The sequence below is a fragment of the Rutilus rutilus genome (genome assembly GCF_951802725.1).
Source record: "Rutilus rutilus genome assembly, chromosome: 15".
Taxonomy (NCBI): domain Eukaryota; kingdom Metazoa; phylum Chordata; class Actinopteri; order Cypriniformes; family Leuciscidae; genus Rutilus; species Rutilus rutilus.
This window is the reverse complement of record NC_140220.1, coordinates 18,592,641-18,612,594: the sequence shown is the minus strand read 5'-3', so window position 1 is coordinate 18,612,594 and position 19,954 is coordinate 18,592,641. Positions and strand designations below refer to the sequence as shown.

Sequence of the window (19,954 nt, the reverse complement as noted above, 5' to 3'; positions counted from 1 at the left end):
TTTTCTTAGGGATTAGGCTATTGCAACAATTAGTTGGCAAAATGTAAGCTAACAAAAAAAAAAAAAAAAAAATCAAAGAGTGAGAAATGTTTATTGTTATGATCTATAGCTTCAATTGTATACTATTATATATAACAATTAGAGAAGATTAATGGTCATAATTACATAGCTACAAATTTTTTTTTTTTTAGGATTTCTAATCAGCCCTGAAAAAACCATTACAAGTTCTTCAGCAATAACAAAGTACTGACAATAGAACAGAGAAATTGGTAAAGTTGCCCGTTTTGTCTTTATACTACAGCTTTGAGACTCGATTAACAGAACGTTTTATTGTCTGCAGTCATAGATATAAAGTATCCGATACATGAAGATACAATTTTGAAAGGAGTGAAAGAGTATAAAAAGGGTGAAAATTAAGTAATTCTTACTTCTACAGAAGTAGTTCATTCATTCAGTAAGTACATAGTTCTGTCTTCCTTTGTTTCCAATGAAATGTTGTAATGTGATAAATTTTGGAGCTGGTTGGTTTGGATCAAGTATTTATTGATTGTTTTGAAATCCGTATGGGGAAAATGAATGAGAAAAATACTTCCAAAACCAAGGCCGAAGAACAAGAGTGCGGGCACTGTTTAGCTTCATGCACTGTTTACTTTAAAACCCTCTTTAAACAAATCATTGCAGTATAATCAAACATTTGACATGTTTAATGACACCATAACAAAGGCACTGGCTGAACACTGCATGACTCCATTTACATTCTGGACCAGATCTACTTTCTTACATAATTGGGATGTGCAATTAAACAATGAAATAGACCAACTGCCTTATTGTCTCAAAGGGATAGTTTACCCAAAAATGAAAATTCTGTCATTAATTAAAGCTGCAGTCCATAACTTTTTTGGGTTAAAAATTATCCAAAATAAATTTGAGCAAGTACATAACCAGCCAGTGTTCAAAACTATCTGCTTGCCTTAGCTAGATTCAAACCGGTAAGCTTGTAATAATGTTTTTAATTCCAGTGGTACTGGTGGATTTCCGCGGGAAATTCGAGCATGTCTTTGCGTCATTACGTCACATCTGTGCACATAAACAAGGAGTCTCGGCTGGTAGGCTATATTGCGTGTGAGGATGTTGGAGGTGGAGATTTATAGCCTTTTCTCACAGCACTTGATATAATTAAACATATCAATTTGATGGTGGATCCAGAAAGGTTCAAATGACAATCACCAGTGACAACTGGAGATTCACCCGCTGTAAAATGCAAAAGACTTCGGACTTTGGAGTGGCTACAGAAAAAAAGAGACTGCAACCGGGCCCATGCGAAAACAAGGATAAATATCGGAAGGGCATTAAATGTAGTCACGCAATGCTGATGTTGTTAACATTAACAATTTGAGACCAAAGTATAATTTGCACGGTTTGACATGATATGATAAGCAAACGTTAGATTTAATCAGCGCGATTTACTGCAATTTTTTTTTTCCTTAGTTGGTCAGAACAAAAGTGGATGTTACTTGTTCAGATGACATTTTCCGGTGAAAACTCTTATGCTGGTCATACTTCCAAAAAGTAGAATCTGTGATTGCGATTTTGCGAATGACAGTATCCACACCAGCGACTGACAGCCGCACATTCTCCTCAAAACATCGGATTCATCCGCGCTGTGCCGTGCCGAGGCACAACCCATGTAAAGCTGATAATTCCGCGAATAACTGCAATTGCAGATTTCGAACAGACAAAGAGGAAAAACTACGGACTGCAGCTTTAATTAATTCTCATGTTACGCAGCACGTTTGAGCTTCAGCAAGAGGCTTGTTCTTGTGCGTCAAGAAGGTTAGGTTGAGCTTTTTGAAGCTTCAAAGTGTCAGTGGCGTAGCTGTCAATAGAGGGACAGAAAGATCATCAAAATTTGATCTTCATTTGTGTTCAGAAGATCAACGACATGAGGGTGAACTATTTTCCTTTAATAAAAGAAGCCATGAATAATTAGGCTGGTTCTGAGATCACCTGACCAGATTCTGCACGTTTCTTAGTAAGCGCTTACATAATGCATGTTGCTGCGTTTAAACTAACAGTAAAAACTAGCAGCAGATTGAAACAGAATGCAAGGTTCTTTATTTAAAAAAAAACTGTATAAAAATGCAACACTCATGGTGGGACGCTAAAGTAACAACAAAAGACAGGATGCAATGGCCGGAGATATCTAAATGATTGAAAGGGGCTTTGCAATTTAAAGATGCAAATTTTCCCAAGAGGGTTTAACTGTGCAAACTGTCTTACATCTAAAGAAGAGCATGCCGGCGGCACACTAATTAAAGCACCACTGCTTAAAACGTCAAAACTAAAAGTATATATTTAAGAAAAAAACATGTCAAACTCAATCTATTAGTCGCTTGTTGGACAACTAGTCAATTAGTCGAACATTGTGATGCATCTCTATTACATAATGTTAAAACTGTGAAGGACATCTATAGAAAAGTAGCGACATAGAGACAGTCAGATCATTACAGCAAGAGTGTGTGCCTCTGTGTGTGTGTGTTTAGAAGGAGGAATGAATGAAGCTGCCTCCCTTTTAAGACACACAGATAAAACGAAACAACAAAAAAGGACGGACAACAAAAGATGACTTTATCCGCACTGCGTGATAATGAGAAATGCTCTGTGTGTCTGTACGAGGAACCGAACTGACAGAAGTGTGTGAGAGAGTAGATGTCAGATCTCCCATCACCTCATCATATCTCATCTTGTCAGTGGTAGCATCAAAGAGCTGTCTGATAGAGCATGTAAAATTGCAACCATCACGTCACTGTGTGCGGATCCCATTCGCAGCCCATTAAACACTGAAGTGTGACAGTGGCTTTCTGTTGTGGCTGATGTCAGTGCTTCAGTTGACAGCAGTGATAGGAGACGTCTATGGCGGATCAGACTCGCTCAGCAGGTGGCCTGTCAAACTCGTCCCTGCCATCATTTCTCACCCAGAACGTCTGAAGCTCCACTCTCACATGCAGGGTTTCAACTTGTATAACTGAGCTCTGTGGTGAAGGAAATGGGCTTTCAGCACACAGTACCCAATGTGAGGAGGTCCATAGGAATGCATTGTTTCAATTTAATTTGTGTTCTAGTGGCACAAAATGGAATTGCAATTGCATTTGTTTAAGCAGACCCACTGGTCTGGACATGATGACATTGGCTCAACCAGTAGCATGAGGTTGGTGAGACTATTTGCCTGAAAGTCAAGTAGGTTTAATACTGTTCGGATCAATGTTGAGATCAATATGTTTGGATTTCTTACAGTTCATTACTGAGAAGGTTTGATCACAGATTTTGAACAGCACAAGCGGCCATGTGAAAAAACACAGACTGGCTGTATTAAATATTCATTTAAGCAGAGTTTCTCAATGGAGATTGCTAAACTCCAGCTTACATGTCGGGTTTACCAGGTTGCGAGTATTACATAAAACGGAGTATAAAATGTATCCTTTTAAAAGAAAAGCTCTGATTGGGGGATTTAAACTCTTGACATCTGGCAACCCCAAGCATGAAACTACATTTTAGTGTCATCGATTTTTTTTATCTCATCTTTACATGTTGATACAGTCACAGTTAATGTGTAATGATGTCGTGTTGGTTCGTCTTAAAGGTGCTCTAAGCGATGTTGGGTCACGTCACTTCTTGTTGACGTTCAAAGTATTGTCAAACAAAACGGAGGCTAGCTCGACCCTCCCTCCTCCTCAAAATTCTCAAGAATATACATTTTTAACATTAGTCGTTTAATTGTCAGGACATCTCTCCTCTAGCTAACTTCCCTATTCATGGTTTTCTCTCCTCCACTCCTCACACCCCCTTCATGTGCACGTGCACTAACCCCCCAACCCCCACCCCCAAATCATTCTTGTCGGTTATTGGCTGGAACACTGTTTGTTATGTTTAGTGGTCCAGGCTGGGCCGGTTTGTTTTTCTTGCCGTTTGTGGAGTCTGGGCTGTCTACAGAGATCACGTTTTTTTACAGTGTGTTCAGGGGACAGGCAGCTAGCGGATAGTGAGGAGATGTTTGCTGTATGTGACAAAAAAAATGTAGGCCTAAAAAACGTGTGACATCGCTTAGAGCACCTTTATTCATGGAAATAAAGGTTGGCAACGAATATTTTACGTCAACGTTTTTGTTAACAAAATGTACACTAGTTCACATATAGCGCCATTACTGTAACTTCTCAGACTGGAAAATTGCCAAAACTGATTTACTGATATAAAAAATATAAAAAAAAGATCCTGTTCACACATTACATCTAAATAGTAGTTTACCATTAATTTACCAGTATGTGTGAAAGGGCTATTGGCAATTGTCCAAGGTGTCTGCTGAGTTAAGAATTTTGTTTTTTTTATGGAGAAGCTGCATTTATTTGATTTCAATTATTATTTATTTATTTTTAACTCTGATCACACCCACCCTACACAGTTGGAGATGGCATCATGCCGGCTGCGGGCGTCGTCTGCTGTCTGGTAACAATTGCCGGGAGTCTAGTGATGGGAGTCACTACTGATGAGCTACATCCTGGAGTGCACATGCTCCATTCTTCAACCGAATCAAAGGTGGAAGCACCATCTGTCTTCAAAATATGTTTTGACTTGTATACACATGATGCTCCTTTTTTGGTCTGGATCTACTCATTTACTCGGAAGAAAACTGCAATTCATACTAACACATGTATGTAACATGTTTTTGATTTCAGAAATACAATTTTAAAAACTTTCCCTTTTTTTGAGACTGGTGTTTACTATGCTAATATCATAATGGGGGGGAAGCCTTATTAAAATGGTGCGTTCAAGTCCTCCTGGGAAGCTCGTACTTACGAGGTGGGAAGTTGTGTTTATGACGGCATGTGCGTTCAAGTCACTTTCGTTGGAGTAAGATGGCGGTGTAATTTCTCTTAATTAATTAAACAAAAATAGAGCAAGTTTCTTAAACTCTAGTTCTAGAAAATGAAGAACAAAGAAATGTGCATCAGGTGTGCTTTGTTTTGTTTTTTATGTTTTTAATTCATTTATGAAGCCACGTGCAAACTTTATCGTTACATATTACATTGTATAATAATGCCATCATATTCTGTGCAGGCAATTAGCTTACTTCGCTGTAAATAGAAAAGTCTGCAATATCACTGCTAAATACCTTTAAGTTTTGTGGTATTCCGCCATGTTTCTCAGTGACACGCACCCAACTCGTAAAGATCGGGGCTTAAAGAAAATCCGAGCTTCCCACTTGTATTTACGTTCATGTGCGTTCAACTCGTAAACATGATCTTAACGAGATGACTTGAACACACCAAAAGAGTGCAGTTCTTAAAAGGGAAAAAAGTAGTCTGCCATAAAGTAATGTACACTGTGAAGACCCTTATGATTGTATGATTGAATGTCAAGGTCAACTTAAAAGTATCTTAAAACATTAGATAATCTGACATTTATATGACATGTTTAGTTTAGTCATGACTCATGATTTGTACACATTTTAAATATGTTTTTACTTTATACTTTGTTATATCCAGGCCCTGTGATGAGAGGAGCCCACTAAGGTGCTCTAAGGCAGTGGTTTCCAAACGTGTCTCCTTTATCTGACACACCCATTTCAGATTTTGGAGTCTACTAACAAGCTGATGACCTGAATAAGGAGTGTTTGATTAAGTAAGGCATACAAAATGTGCACTGTTGGGGGCGCTTCAGGAACGGGTTCGGAAACCACTGCTCTAAAATATACCCCACTCATCGGGCTCAGGGGAGACGGGGCCGACTCAAACCAATTTTGGCCTCTGAGAATTTTAGCGACAGTACTGTATCATAGTCATCTGAAGCACATGCATAATCCTGAGAGGTTACATTTTATTCTGCCCCAGAGCAACACAGAAATAAATGGATGAAAGAATACAGAGATGAAGGAGGCGAGCACACTTCACCTCAACTGCATGGCGCACTCCAGCTCGGCTGCTCTGAGACTCGATACTACAACGAAAGGGGGCTTTTGTGTGCACACTAACATTCGAGAGCTTTCCCTCTGTGGCCCTCAAATCCGATCTTTGTTAAAAGCACACATTAATCTTTCATTTCCTGTCAAAAGTCAAGAGGTCCGCAGAGTAAAGCTACAGCAAGACAAAGCTCCAACGTCTCGCTGGCTGAACGACTTCTTGTCAAGGTCTTGGCTTGAGAAAGCGACTAGGGTTTGGGGTTCAAGCAACCGTACAAGGAACGATTGCCTGTTGGTTTTATATCTCCCCAGACAGTCTGAAGAAGGTCACAGCTGGGGCATGTTTCCATTGGCATTTTAGCTTCAGTGGTGTTCTCGTTGACAGAGAGTCATCCATCTACAGCGGACCACAATTCCCTTATCATCAATTAACAAAACAAGACTGTTTGAAACCCAAATTAAAAAAAGAATTGGATCCACTGAACCAATTAGCATTGTTAATATGGGCAATGAGAGTGCCTGAAGGCACGAAACGGCTTTCAGATTATCTTTCCTTATTGACAAGCTGTAATGGGACAGCTCGTCATTTATTTGGAAAGTAGGGATGGGTCAACTAATAATTGATTAGTGAGATTCACTAGTTTTTGTTTTGCATATATTTTTAATTTAGCTGATATTTAGGCAGTAGGGCGTGGCCGCTGCAGCCATACACTTTAATATTCAGCGATTACATCTCATGTTGTTTTTTGACCAATTAAAAATAGTCCAACTTCCACATTGTTTCATTTCATTGTGCTCCACCTAGTTAGTTTTGTACGCAAAGCAGGACTTACATAAACGCCTCAGAATAAAAGTGTACGACTGGGGTTGAAACTAGCCTTCTATCACTGATGGAGAATTATTTAAGACAAATGGGTCGACTAGCCGTTCAGACAATGCACTGACTAGTTGAATTTGAAACTATGTCGTTTTGTACATCTCCAAAGAAGGAGAATGGAAGGACAGATAAAAGATTTCGACAAAACATAAAAGGGCTTCGTCTTTCATCTCTCACGCAAGCAGTGACTAATGTATGCGCCTGCAGAGCGAGTGAGACACAGTAGACAACGGCAAGGCTGTGCTTGATTTGATGAGCTGTTGATGAGAGCAGCCTGGATCCCTGTAGAGGCTTCAGAGAGAAAATGAGTGCGAGACGCACACACACAGCTGAGTTAGGCCTCAATCTATGCTTTACTTCCTCCCCGAAGAGCAACTTCCACCAATCGCAGTGCAGATTCCCATCCCCCCCTTACGTCCCCTGCCAACGGCTCAGCCAATCAGACGGCTCGCTCGTCTGCCTCATCAGCACGGCCCTGGCGCCTCTCTCCCCTCCCTCATTTTCCATCCCCTACGTGCTCGTTCTAATTATGGAGAACAAGTTGTGGAGCACGGAGAGAGGGAGTGGAATCAAAGGAGCACGGGAAGAGAGAAAGGAGTGAAGGAGGAACGTCGGAATGGAGGGGGAGAGGGGCCGCATTGACAGGATACAGATCAGCCTGCAGGGCTCGGGGATAAACAACAATTCTTTCAAGCTCTCAGTAAATTAGAGCGCTGCAGAACGGCGGTGAGAGTGAGTCGGCCGTGTGTGTCTCACTGCAGCTGTGTTATTGCGGGAAAGACACAATCCTCCCCTTCCAGCCGGTCTGTGACAAGAGGACAGGCAAAAACGAATGAAGGGTAGACAGCAGGACTTAAATGAGAAAGGGTAAAGCAAGAGAGGACAGAAAGAGAGCTGCTCTTTAGATGTGGAAATGATCAAACCAAGCAGAGATCAGTGAAGCACCAAAGTGATACAGCAAAAGCCTTTGTGAATCCCCAAAACCTTGTGAGTTGCCCACGGAGGCAGAATTTTAAGGCATCAGTCATGCCCCCAATACAAAGGCTCTTCCAAAAAGTAGATACCTTCTTTTGGACAAATTGTAAGACAGCATGTCTCCTTTGTGGAGACGGCAATCAAACAATGCACTGCGTCAAAGTCAGTGAAAAAAATCTACTCAAGATGGCAGACGCGTGAAGCACAATTTACTAATTGCTGTCTATGTAGAGCATATCAAAATGGTCACTTATGAGGTTACATTTTAATTCGGATGCTGCCATAGAAGGCAGCTCATTAGGTTTTTTTTTCCCATCACAAGGAACAAACCTTTTCCTTTTTTTCTTCCAACCCAGATTCAGTCGTGCTCTGCCTTCCTCTTATTTATGGTTCTTAATATTCAGCTTCTCTCATCTGTCTTCCCAGCTTTTTCTCATTAACCGCTTCAAATTCTCCACTCCGACACTTATATAAACATTTGTTGGCTAGACTGTGTGCAATTCAGAGGCATATCTCTGGTCTCAAAAAAGCTCAGGACACAGAAGAGGTCAATAAAGGAAAAGACACACACCGAGGATGAGAACACACACCGAGTGCCTGAGTCCTTGAATCAGATCTTTCCATCTTATTTCATCCTAGAATTGGGACTTATCTAGAATCTGTGATTTTGACACTTTGGTGTTGATTGATTTTCAACAACTGCACACTAATTAAGTGATTGGACCACCCAAGACAGATATTAGTACCATGAGAAAAAGGACCATAAGGAGCACCAGGTGAGTTTACTATGCAAACCCTCCACTGGATCCATTCCTTGAGAATGAGATATAAATGGGAAGCCCTCAAATATTTTATGACACCAACAAGTATCCTTAAATAAACGCTCTTTCAAACAATCCTGGGCATTTACGACACTACAGCTGGTAGTGGAATGTATTAGTCGTGTAGTTCAACAGCAAGGAAACAAGATAAAAAAAACCATTAGCTGAACAACTGAATCCACAACAAAAAGAAACACAATCATTAAAATTCCCACCCACTGTTCCTTGTGATATGAGGCAGGCTAAGATTTTGAATAAATCTGACTACCACAGAGGAAGCAAAATGTATTTACTACAAATCCAAATGGTTAGTGATTGTTAATGTTACCATGGTGAAACGACTCCAAAAGGGCACACCGTATGCATAACAAGAGGGGTTTCCTGTTGCTACCTGAGTTTGGCAAGATGAGACTAGTAGTTTTACTAGATTTATTACATTCAGCCGTACACCGATTACATTACTTGCCCACCGCGGCACTGTTGTTTTGCTTTTTTATAGAGATATAAAAATCATTTCGTTCAGTTGGACAACAGACACTACAATTAAAAACAGAAAGCATCTGCTCTGCTCCACACAGCATGAGCTGCATAGTCGCAGCAGAGATTTCACTTATTAAGTGACAAGTATAGGAGAAATGAGATGACTGACAAGGATATTGGCGGAGGATTTGGTGCATAACAGATCCTGAGCATCATTGACAAATAGGGATGCACCGATCCACATTTTTTCACTTCCGATCCGATCCCGATACCTGAATTTGGATATCGGCCGATACCGATACTATTCCGATACCAGAGCTGTGTTTGATTTAATATTATTATTATCATTATTGTTTATTTTATATGTTGCTGAAATATGAATGATATGTTATGTACGTATGTATGCATGTATGTCCCAAAAGGCAACTTGAGGTAAGTATAACTAAGGTCAGAAAAGGAAGTCAGAAAAACAGGAAATCCTGTTAACAGGAAAAATCCCATTCTGAAAACAAATATGCAACTGGGGTTTCAAATTGATTGTCATGTCAATGTTTATTATATTCCCAAAATGTCAAATACTTGCGTCTTGAAATATAAGAAAAGTGCAAGTGTAAACATCTTACACACACACACTATCTGAAGGGTGATCCTCGCTCCGATGCAGTAACTCTCTCGATGAATGCTCGATCAACATCAGCATTGTGCAAACAGACAAGCGGATTTTGCCTCAGACGCGCATCGATTTCGCTTCAAACTTTTGCTTTTTACGCACGTCAATTTTTCTCTGGTCGCGCGAATGGATTCAAAATATTCAAGCGTCCAAATAGACGCGAATTTGACGTGCTATTCGCGTTTGGTGTGAACGCACAGTAACGTGGTGCTTTTTTAAATGTTTGATTGCGTTCGTTGTGTTGTACGACGCGAGGGAGCTTTAAAGGACTCTGAATTACACCTTTGCAAACATTGCATTTTGCTGTCTTGCTCTGCGGTGTTTCCAGTGTGAAGTATTTCCACACAGCTGTTGTTGGCTAGCCGCAAACCATGGAATGGATTTCCTGAGGGGGGGCGTGTCTCATAACTCTGTGTCTCATTGAGCCGCGCCTCCGTTCAGGAAATCCATTCCACAGTTTGCAGCCAGCTAGCAGACTAGCCGGCGGGAATCACTTTTGGAGTCATTTCAGCAGACGTTAAAGCGAGCGCAGACATGACTCATGGATATCGGATATCTCAGCAGGTTGGATCGGGAAAATCCGATACGTGAATTACGCTGGTATCGGGTCCGATACCGATACTGGATCGGATCGGCCCCATCCCCATTGACAAATATGTAATCTTGTAAAATGTACAGTCCCTATACACATAGGCCTAGCACTTGTGATTGCAAACTCGAATTTAAAAGCGATTTCAATACCCCACACATAGATAGCAGCTCCCTGATGTCCGCAAGTTATAGGCCCATAAACAGAGTGCCATTGCAAAATCAAATGCGGAAGTGAAAAGCGAGCGCCCATTTATAAGCATCCCCACTGTTATCTGTAATACCGATGTTGCAAGTTTATATATCAGTGTGAAAATTTCCTCACCGTGACATCCCTAAGCATCAGTACAAATTAATATAAAATATTAAAATATAAAATCTAGGTCCACCTCAGTCACCTGGTCACTTTATCAGGGTGAATAACCATCTCATAAATGTACAATTTGTAAGTCAAAAGCCACACAAGTCCTCAGTCACCTTCACTGTCATGGTAAATAGAGGGACAAACCTGTGATCCCATGGTTTTACTAGCTAGAGAAAAGCATCTTTAACAGAAAAGGCAAAAAGAAGGAAGAATTGACTAGGAAAGACCAAAAGGGGTCTAATTACGTCTGCAAGGTCCAGCACATGTTTATTTGATTCGTCTTTTAAAGGAAGTGCTTGATTAAATAAATAGAGGCCAGGAAGCACATTTTAAATTCTCTTTAATGGAAGATGATGAAAAAGCCCACGGCTCGAAGCAGAGCGCGCAAAACCCACCACGAGAGAAACCCAGGCCATCAATCTCGCTCTCGCTCATAAGCACTTTACCTCTTAATGTTTTTCCCCAACTGCAATGCATTGAAGATCAGAACGCAGGCAAAGCGAGACTTTGAAATCGTCAGGTAAAAAAGGGATAAACTGTAGAGATTCCCGCCAGCCCATAATACCCTAGGCACGTACAAGAGGTTTAAAAAATAAAGCAGAACACCAAAGCAATATTTGTCTAGAAAGATGACACAGGGGGAGACATGAATAAAATGTGTGTGAGTGTGTGTACGCAGCTCCGCTGCTGAGACAAAGCCATTTACGATTACAGCAACACAAGGGCTGCCAAAAAAAAACAGCGTTTTACCCTTCACAGAGGTGAGCGTTGAGCAAACTGCAGGTGACAGAAGCTTTGATACACAGATAAACAGCACTGAGGTTGTTCTTATAACCTCCCTCTCTCTCCAACACGAAAGATAAGCCAGCTGTGATGAGCTCTTACAAACGTGAAATCCTTTTCTCATAGACACATCTTGGCAGCTGACACACTTCATCATACTAACAGAAAGGGTTGTGTATAGATGGCAATTCGTTCAAAAGTCAATGGACATACAGGGTTTATTTCCTTCAAACTAAAGATTATTTTTACTGTATTCATAAAAAATAGTTACAATCAACAGTATTCACAAGTAACTTATTTAATGTACTGTTTGGAGAAATACTTTTCTTTCTTTTTTTTTATTATTTAGCATCACTGAACATCAAAGATAATTTGTTACTCCTAAATAACAGTCAAGTCTATTCATATGTATTTATATTACAACAGTCTTTTCATTGTTTGTATCACTCTACTTGTCTGTGTTTGCACCATTCTAGACAGGCTCACCGTCTGTGGGTTAGTGGTTAGTGCAGTCAACAGTGTTACTTAAGTGAGTCATTTGAATCATTCACTCAACCAGTTTGTTCAAATACACCGATTTAAGAACAAAATATCTTCTGAAAGAGTACCGAATCTCCGGATCAAAAAACAGGCGAAGAAGAAGCAGAAACAAGTGATGTCATATGTTAATCAGATGCATATGTAAAATAACGCGCTCATCAGCATTAAACAGGATATAAATCAAAACTGCCTGTTTCTGATTGAAATCGACCCAGGACACTAAGCTAGAATTCGATTTTTTTTTTTTTTTTGTCTGTTTAAAATGCAGTCTATGTCTTTGTTTAGATATATTGCATGTTCAGATATTCATACAACAAAATATTCTGGGGGCCATTAAACTTTTGTGAAAATGATCAAAAATCTTGGCTGGCAAAAAAACAACAACAACAACACGCTGGTGGGGAAAGAGTTAAGATACATACTGAACAACCTACACAGTACATGTGAGATGTTTTTAGAGTTATGGATGTAGCACACACATTTTCAAGGCTGTTTCCCATTTCAGAGGGTTCTTTATATGAGATGTCAGGAGCTCCAGATCTCCAAGGGTAAATGTAGCCACGTTTGAGGCCACGTCAGTTTACACCATCATACCTTACTTCAAACATGTTGCACAAATCATTTTCAAGGACTTTCTGCAGTCAGGAAGCATGCCAGCGGATTAACGCCGTGCAAAGCTCACGCCGTTTTGATGCCAGCGAGGTGGATTACATTATGCTTTCATAAAAAAAGACAATGAGCAAAATGTGTTTAAAAATCACGTCAGATTTCATGGGGCTTCCGCAATTAGGATCACGACCCGGTGGAGAAGACCAAAGGGCAAGTTTCCTCAACCGTTTGATACGTGGAGCTCCAAAACATTCTTCATTGATTTTCTATTTTACATCAATTTCATCATAGGAACAATTCTGTGAAACATCAGTTCATATTTACAGTCGATATGTCGAGTTTAGTAGTTCACCGTCTTCCAATTGTTAACCAAAGAGTTAGTTCCAGTCCAAACTTGCACCATTGTAAGGCACTTCTTTTTTTTTATTGAGGTTGTGAAGAATACGAGCACAGCCTGATCCATAGGTTCTCTTCAAGTCTTGGGAACTAATTTTCAACCCATGTTTTCTGACATTTTTCTGTGTAGTTCAGGCTACACTGATCTGTGCTCCTTTGTACTTTTCTTCCACTGATCTGGTGTAGACCTTTACTGTGCGAGAGACACTTTGAGATAATTATTCAAATACACACACGGTGGAGACTGGCCGTTCATTGTGCTGTTATTCTCTTTGTCCTTGGCTGGGAGTTCACTGGGCCATTGTGTCAGACACATCTAAAAATAGGTCTGCCGGCATGAAACCAGCAGCCGCCTGGGGCTTTTAAACAACATTACCTCAGTCATCAAACCCCTGCGGGAAACCTATCATGACAGCACCAGAGGCTGCAGCTCCACTCGTTTAAATACCCATGCAGTGTCTTCTAGAAACACTATGAGCTTTTTATGGGGGCAGCAGGGCTGGGTGACTATTTTTAGGAAATGGATGGTAACTGGAATTCTTTTCCTCATAAATCATTAGAGCCTTGTGAATATCTTCACGGATCACTGAGGCAAGGACAATATCGCAACTTTAAGGAGTAGTTTACCAAATTGAAATTAGTCACCCTCATGTTCCTCCAAACCCATATGACCTCACTCTTCCATGGAGCAAAAAAGCAAATGGTTCCTACTTGGCGAGTGAAGTTCCATTTCATTTCACTGGTTCCCATGTATTTTGTAACCTAAACTGTATGGAAAAGAGCAACGTGAACATTAAAGTCCCTGTGAACCGGAAGTTGCAACCGACTTTACGTCAGTCTTGTGCCGTATTTCCAAGTGAAACGGAATTTTAAATCGAGGGCAGGGTTTTATTTTAGCGCACCTCCTCTCCATCCCTCGCTCGAGTTGTAGCAGACCAAGCGTGTCGCACAAGTGCTGAGAAGTGAAGCCAAAGGTGGAAAAAAAGATCGCCCCCCAGGTGGTTGGTCCCAGTACAAGTCTAATGGAGGCGATGGAAAATAAACAATCAAATTACACTTCAAAAAAAAAATTCCAAAGATGTTTTCTGTCATTTTAGGCTGTTTTTATCATGCTGATTTAAGTTTAAGTGTTAGTTTTTTTAAATAAGTTTGATGTTAGTTCGTTATTTGATGCTATAAAAACGGGAATGTGACATGACAGCTGTGATTGACAGCTTCTCTAAATGAAGTAGTCACTGACACTGAGGCACCGACAGACTTTTTTCGGGAGGAGATTGGAGCTTCAACTTTAATTTCTACATGTGTTCTACTTTGTACTAATCGTTTCTGCGGGAGTAAGGGCGGGAATATCGCGGCTCCACTTCACGTTCACTACTGCGCAGAAGCAGGTCCCAAATCTGGGCAAGATGTCAGCGCCATATTAGGACTTTGGCGGCTTCACTTTTCACCAATGGAAGAGAGTGAAGGGGCGTCGTCCATCTTTTTTTTTTACAGTCTATGTAGCAGACTGACTGATGGAGGGAAAGCGGTTAAGGATATTCAAACCAAGTTCAGAGAAGGAACGTCATTCCACAATATTATTGATCTGCTGCACTGACACCAATATATGACAACTGAACTGAGCTGGACGATGACATCACTGTTTTCTCCAGAGCGGTATATAGATAAATTAACTAAATTAACAACTTTTTTACAACAAAAATTAACCATCACTGAACTCACTTAAGCTGGACTATGACGCCATTTTTGCACTATTTTATAGTTGGATTATTTTTCTGTTATCACTGTAAAGCTGATTTGAAACAATCTGTATTGTAAAAAGCGCTATATAAATAAAAGGTGACTTGACTTGACTAGTAATGTGCGCTAACAAAGTAAATAGTGTCAATTTTGATTCCATGATGACTTTAACGGCTCTTTATTTAATGTTCCAAAGAAAAAAGAAAGTCATTCAGGTTTAGAATGACATGAGGGTGAATAATTAACTTTCTTTTTGGGTGAACTATTTCTTTAATAGGAGGTAAAAGATTTTTACAAAATAAAGTCAAATATACATCTTATGAATCTAAAGAAAAAATTATAAAAATGTAAAATCAACAAAAACCTTTTATTTTTATTTTAACAACCATCTGGTAATGCCTATTTATAATCCAGCGAATTTGGTTGGAGATGCGGCCATCAACAACAAAAAAGGTATTGAAAGCGTTTTCTCTCCCCTTTTAAAATATGATAAGCCCAGTTATTTTTTATATGGTAAGTTTCATTATATCATTTGCATTTAGCATTTTTTCCCCCACTCCCCGGGACTCCATCAGAAAAGACCTGCAACCAATTTTCGGTCAAGACCCACCAGTTGAGAATAAGTGGTGCAGATCATTTGAGTGAAACAGTGCAAGAGAAACAGCAAGAGAGGGTTCTGGAAAAGTGTTTCCAATTCCGATAAACAACCAGAGCGCTGGAAAAAAACTTTGAGAAGCTTTGAGAAGGCCAGAAGATATCTCTTAAACTACTATATTCACTTGAGCATCATCTATAGGGAACTCATAACAGCATTTCTAGAAAAGTAAGGCATTATCCAACACCTAGGGCAGACAGTCGCTAAAATCTCTGACTAATTTTGGACTGTAATGTCTCACCGGCAGGCTGGACGGGCGGTCCTGCTGTGTAAGGCCCATGTCATCGTGGTTTGGTTTCCCAGATTGGACCCTGTTGCCATATCCCTCCTGCAGAGTGTCCTATAGAGAAAAACAGAGAAACAGAGAAAGAGGGAAAGACTGATAAAGAAGAAACATGCAGCCATTGAAGGGCTCAAACAGCCCAGAGAGTCTGTGTTGTGGTTCTATACAAAAACAGGCCTTTATTCACATGGAATAAGGTAATTAGACAGTTGAAGACAGCGTGATGATGACGCCATCCCATAATTGTGCTTCATCCACAGACTCTGATTCACACGAGCAGAACGGCTGTTCATGCAGAAATGCTGAGGCATGTCTGACGGCTAAAAAGCAGACTGTGCACTGATATCAACCATAAATTATGCAATCTGCATAAGGGGATAAAAAAAACAAAAAAACATTTAAGGAATAGTTCACCCAAAAACTATTTGCTGGCCTATTTATGTTTGGCTGAATGTCCAGATAAAAGAACTGGATAATAGTTCTGCGAGGTGTGATTCTACTGAACTGCGAGAAAGATGGCACAATCTTTATACATTTATAATCATATTTACATTTGTTAAATAATTATTCTAATCTGTGGGGTAAGTAGTACGTTCTTTTTTGTAACGTTTTTGAATGAAGCCTCTTAAGGCCAATTCACACCGCACAGACACGTTTGTTGGGTTTTGTCAGATCAGTGTGTTACCCTGTTGGTGTTGGTCGGGGTTTGTTTTCACCCAACTGAACATGTTCAATCAGCGTTTGTCAGTGTCTGTTGGGGCACTTTTAAGATGACAGTTATTTTCAACGGCCGACTTGTTTGTTGGTATTTGTTGCCGTTTGTTATATACAAAAGATATTTTGTGAATTACTGTTTTCTATACAAGGAAATTTGAACATTGTCAGCAGCCATTACTCCAGTCTTCAGTGTCACATGATCCATTAGAAATTCTAATTGCTGATTTGGTGTTTAAGATTCATCATTATCAAAGTATAGTGTATATTATAACTATATTGTGGAAACCGTGCTACATTTTTATTTATTTTTTTCAGGTTTCTTTGATAAATAGAATGTTTAAAAAAATATATATTACAAATGTAAATGTAAAGCGTCACTTTTGATCAATTTAATACATACTTGCCAAATAAAAGTATACATTTTATTAAAACTAAATCGGTAATGTATATTTTCACAAATCCATATATATTAATATTTGTTATAATGTCAATCGATTACAAAAAATGACTAATTAATTACACTTTTTTTTTATATATATTTTTATATTGTATTACTTTCACATCAAATCTTCACACTATCGGGTCAATCCGGTACCCGCTGATAGGCAGTTACTTTCAAACGCTTCCATGCGTATTTGTGTGAGAGATCTGTGAAGAGCGTCAAAGGTTTCTATTTACAACGTGCTTTTTGCAGCATTGAGCACTGTAGCCTATCACAGACATGTTTTAGGTAGACAGAATCAGAGTGTGTTCAGAGTGTTCTCCACACTTACAAATCACTTAGTTATAACCAACTAAGTGTAAAACCGATGTAAATAAGAGATTCATTATGTAAGTGCTTAATGGTGTGAGATTCGCAACAGACTCATTACATCATGAAATTGCGGACTCGTAGGGAGACCACAAGTGTTTTTTGGGTGCCATTTTGGATAGGGCATGTGTTAGTCAATTTCAACTGCAGAATTCACAACTAAATGTCACAACAACATAAAAAGAAAAAAATGTAATCTCATTTTGTGTTCCACAGAAGAAGAAAAAAAATCATACAGGTCTGAACCATCTTTTTTTTGCAGCAATATACCAATAACACTGTGAGTCTCAAGCCAAAAGAAAATTAATTACAGCATCTTTTCTGTAAGTGGATACTTGACTTTCCAAAGCAAATACACTTCAGAAAAGGAAAACCGGAAAGAATTTTGAAAGTGTGGCAACTAAGGTTGCCCTGCCTGCAATTCACTCATGTATAATCAAACATCACCCAGAACTCCCTTCCGCTCACTTCATTCAACTGTGGGAAAAAACACTGGGCAAAAAAAAGGAAAAAAGAAGGGGGGCATTCCCGAGCCAGACGGAGCTGTATGTGTGTGTGTGTGTGTGTGTGTGTGTGTGTGTGTGTGTGTGTGTATTGACTCTGGGTCATGGCCAGGCCACACACACAGACGGCTGTTTACAGTTGGGCCATTACATCAGCGCTCAGGCATGTGCTGATTCAGAGCCGTAACAGCTGCTCCACTGCGATAACGGACAGAGAGACCTCCAATATTCACAGCAGAACAATGTGATACCTCCCGAGTGACACGCTTTTCCTCTCAAATACTCAAAATTCACTTCCACCATGCTGTGTAGGGTTGTCAATACAAATACTGGGGAATTTTACTACTCATGATATAATGATTTCAATACCACCGCAAAAATGAATGTGTCCATTAAATGCACTCCTTTATTTATTAAAGTTAAATATTAATATATGTTAGAGTCCCCCTGTGGTGAAAATCAGGCTTTTAATGTTGTTTATGTGTGTATGTGGTACTGTGTGGTTTTTCTCCTTAAAACTGCAGTGAACCAAAGACAGTCTCAAAAACGCGGTTCGAAATCGCTGGTGTTTCTGACGTCACAAACTACCTTGTAACCAATCAGATCAACGTGTGATCGTCAACGAGTGGATCTCTGAGCTGGTGTGAGTGGAGGCGGGGCTCATTTGCATATTCATAGAACCGCATATACTAAATGAGGCAAGAGTGTAGAGTTACATTCAAGTTATTTTGAGGCCTGAAAGGAAAACACTTTTAAATATGTCATTTTGGTGATCAAAGATGAGTTTTAAGCGATACAATTATTGACTACAGGGGGACTTCCAATTTCAGTTTAAAAATTACACTTAACTTTCATCCGTTTGAAATGCGACAGTGCTAAATACAGGTGTAAACAAGGGTCTAAAATGTTATGAAATTTTCCCTCTTCAATCACAAATCAAAAACACGTGACCAGACTGCATTCTGTACAATTGTGGAGGGGCAGGGTTTAACCGGAACAAAATAATTGGAGAAGTCCGGCATATGTCACCGAAGATCTGTTATTTTCACTGGAAACTCGAGCTGTGGAATTCTGATTAAACATCACAATGTATATTTAAAAAGAAACAAACAAACAAAAATGCATGAATGAATTGTTCACAGTAAGATCTATACCATTTGCTAACAAAATAGACAGAGTGAAAATTCATATCATGCTGACTATCCTCATTTAACATATTATGGTCTATATTATATAGAAGGATGTATGCTTAAAATACCATTTTAATAATAATAATAATAAAAATAATGAGTAAACAATGTTTATTAATGTTTTCTATACTGTATGTAGTTTTTGTGGCTAATTGAAGATTTTTTCCAACCACCTCTATTGCTTTTTATGGATGTTTGATGGGATTAAAAAATATAAATATATTTTAAAAAAACTAAAAAAACATCAATGGAGTAGCTCCAATTGCCTGAGGAAAGAGTTTTGAGGTCAATACGTTCTGATTCGAGTCAGAGCTCAATTTTATTTCTTCATTTCTTCCTGTTTTCTCTCAACCGAGGGGCCGTGCTGAACAAGACGTGTTACAGGGTGTGTCTAGATGAAAACGTCACTGTAAGAAGACAAATGCATCTGAGACTCGTAAAACTCAACATGTCCATGAAAAAATCAAATCCATCTCTTTATGGTTTTTTGAGTCCCTTGTGCCTCTACGGTTTCAGCACAATGATTAACGGATTGTTCTTTGAGCTACAGATAAAATGAAAAACATCCCTTCAGTGTGATTAATGCCCTATTGTAATGGCTTGTCTGAAATTGCATCATGCCTGCACAGTTTTGATGTTTAGTCGGCGCGTGAGGGACATAATGTCTCTTTAAAAGATGCCATGAAACCTAAATTGACAGTATTTACTTTCGAAATTGTTTTTCTGCTGATTGTCACCAAGTCCATACGGGCAGGGAACAACAAAATTAGCCAATAATATCATAGTAAGCCAATATTGAGGCAATCAAATCTTAAACTGGTCTACCAGTAATTGTGAATGCTGTTTTCATGTTGTCTTTAAAACACACACTCATCCTGAAATCAACGTGACTTTTTATTAATGGTATGGTCAGCAGATGCTCTGAGACTGGGTCAGCTAGATGTACCTTTCATGGCCAGCACATGGTGCTAATTGACGATATACGCCAAACAGAGGAGA

General features: G+C 39.5%; 1 protein-coding gene across 4 annotated transcripts in view; it reads right to left on the bottom strand.

Moving 5' to 3' along the window:
• The window catches only part of arid1b (AT-rich interactive domain 1B), an 84,576-nt gene that overhangs the window by 43,421 nt on the left and 21,201 nt on the right, over positions 1–19,954 (bottom strand). For all 4 annotated transcript variants that reach the window (XM_084433059.1, XM_084433061.1, XM_084433062.1 and 1 more), the window contains exon 4: positions 15,693–15,791. In XM_084433059.1, coding sequence (XP_084289185.1) covers positions 15,693–15,791 — 99 coding nt within the window. The remainder of the gene's footprint in view (positions 1–15,692; positions 15,792–19,954) is intronic.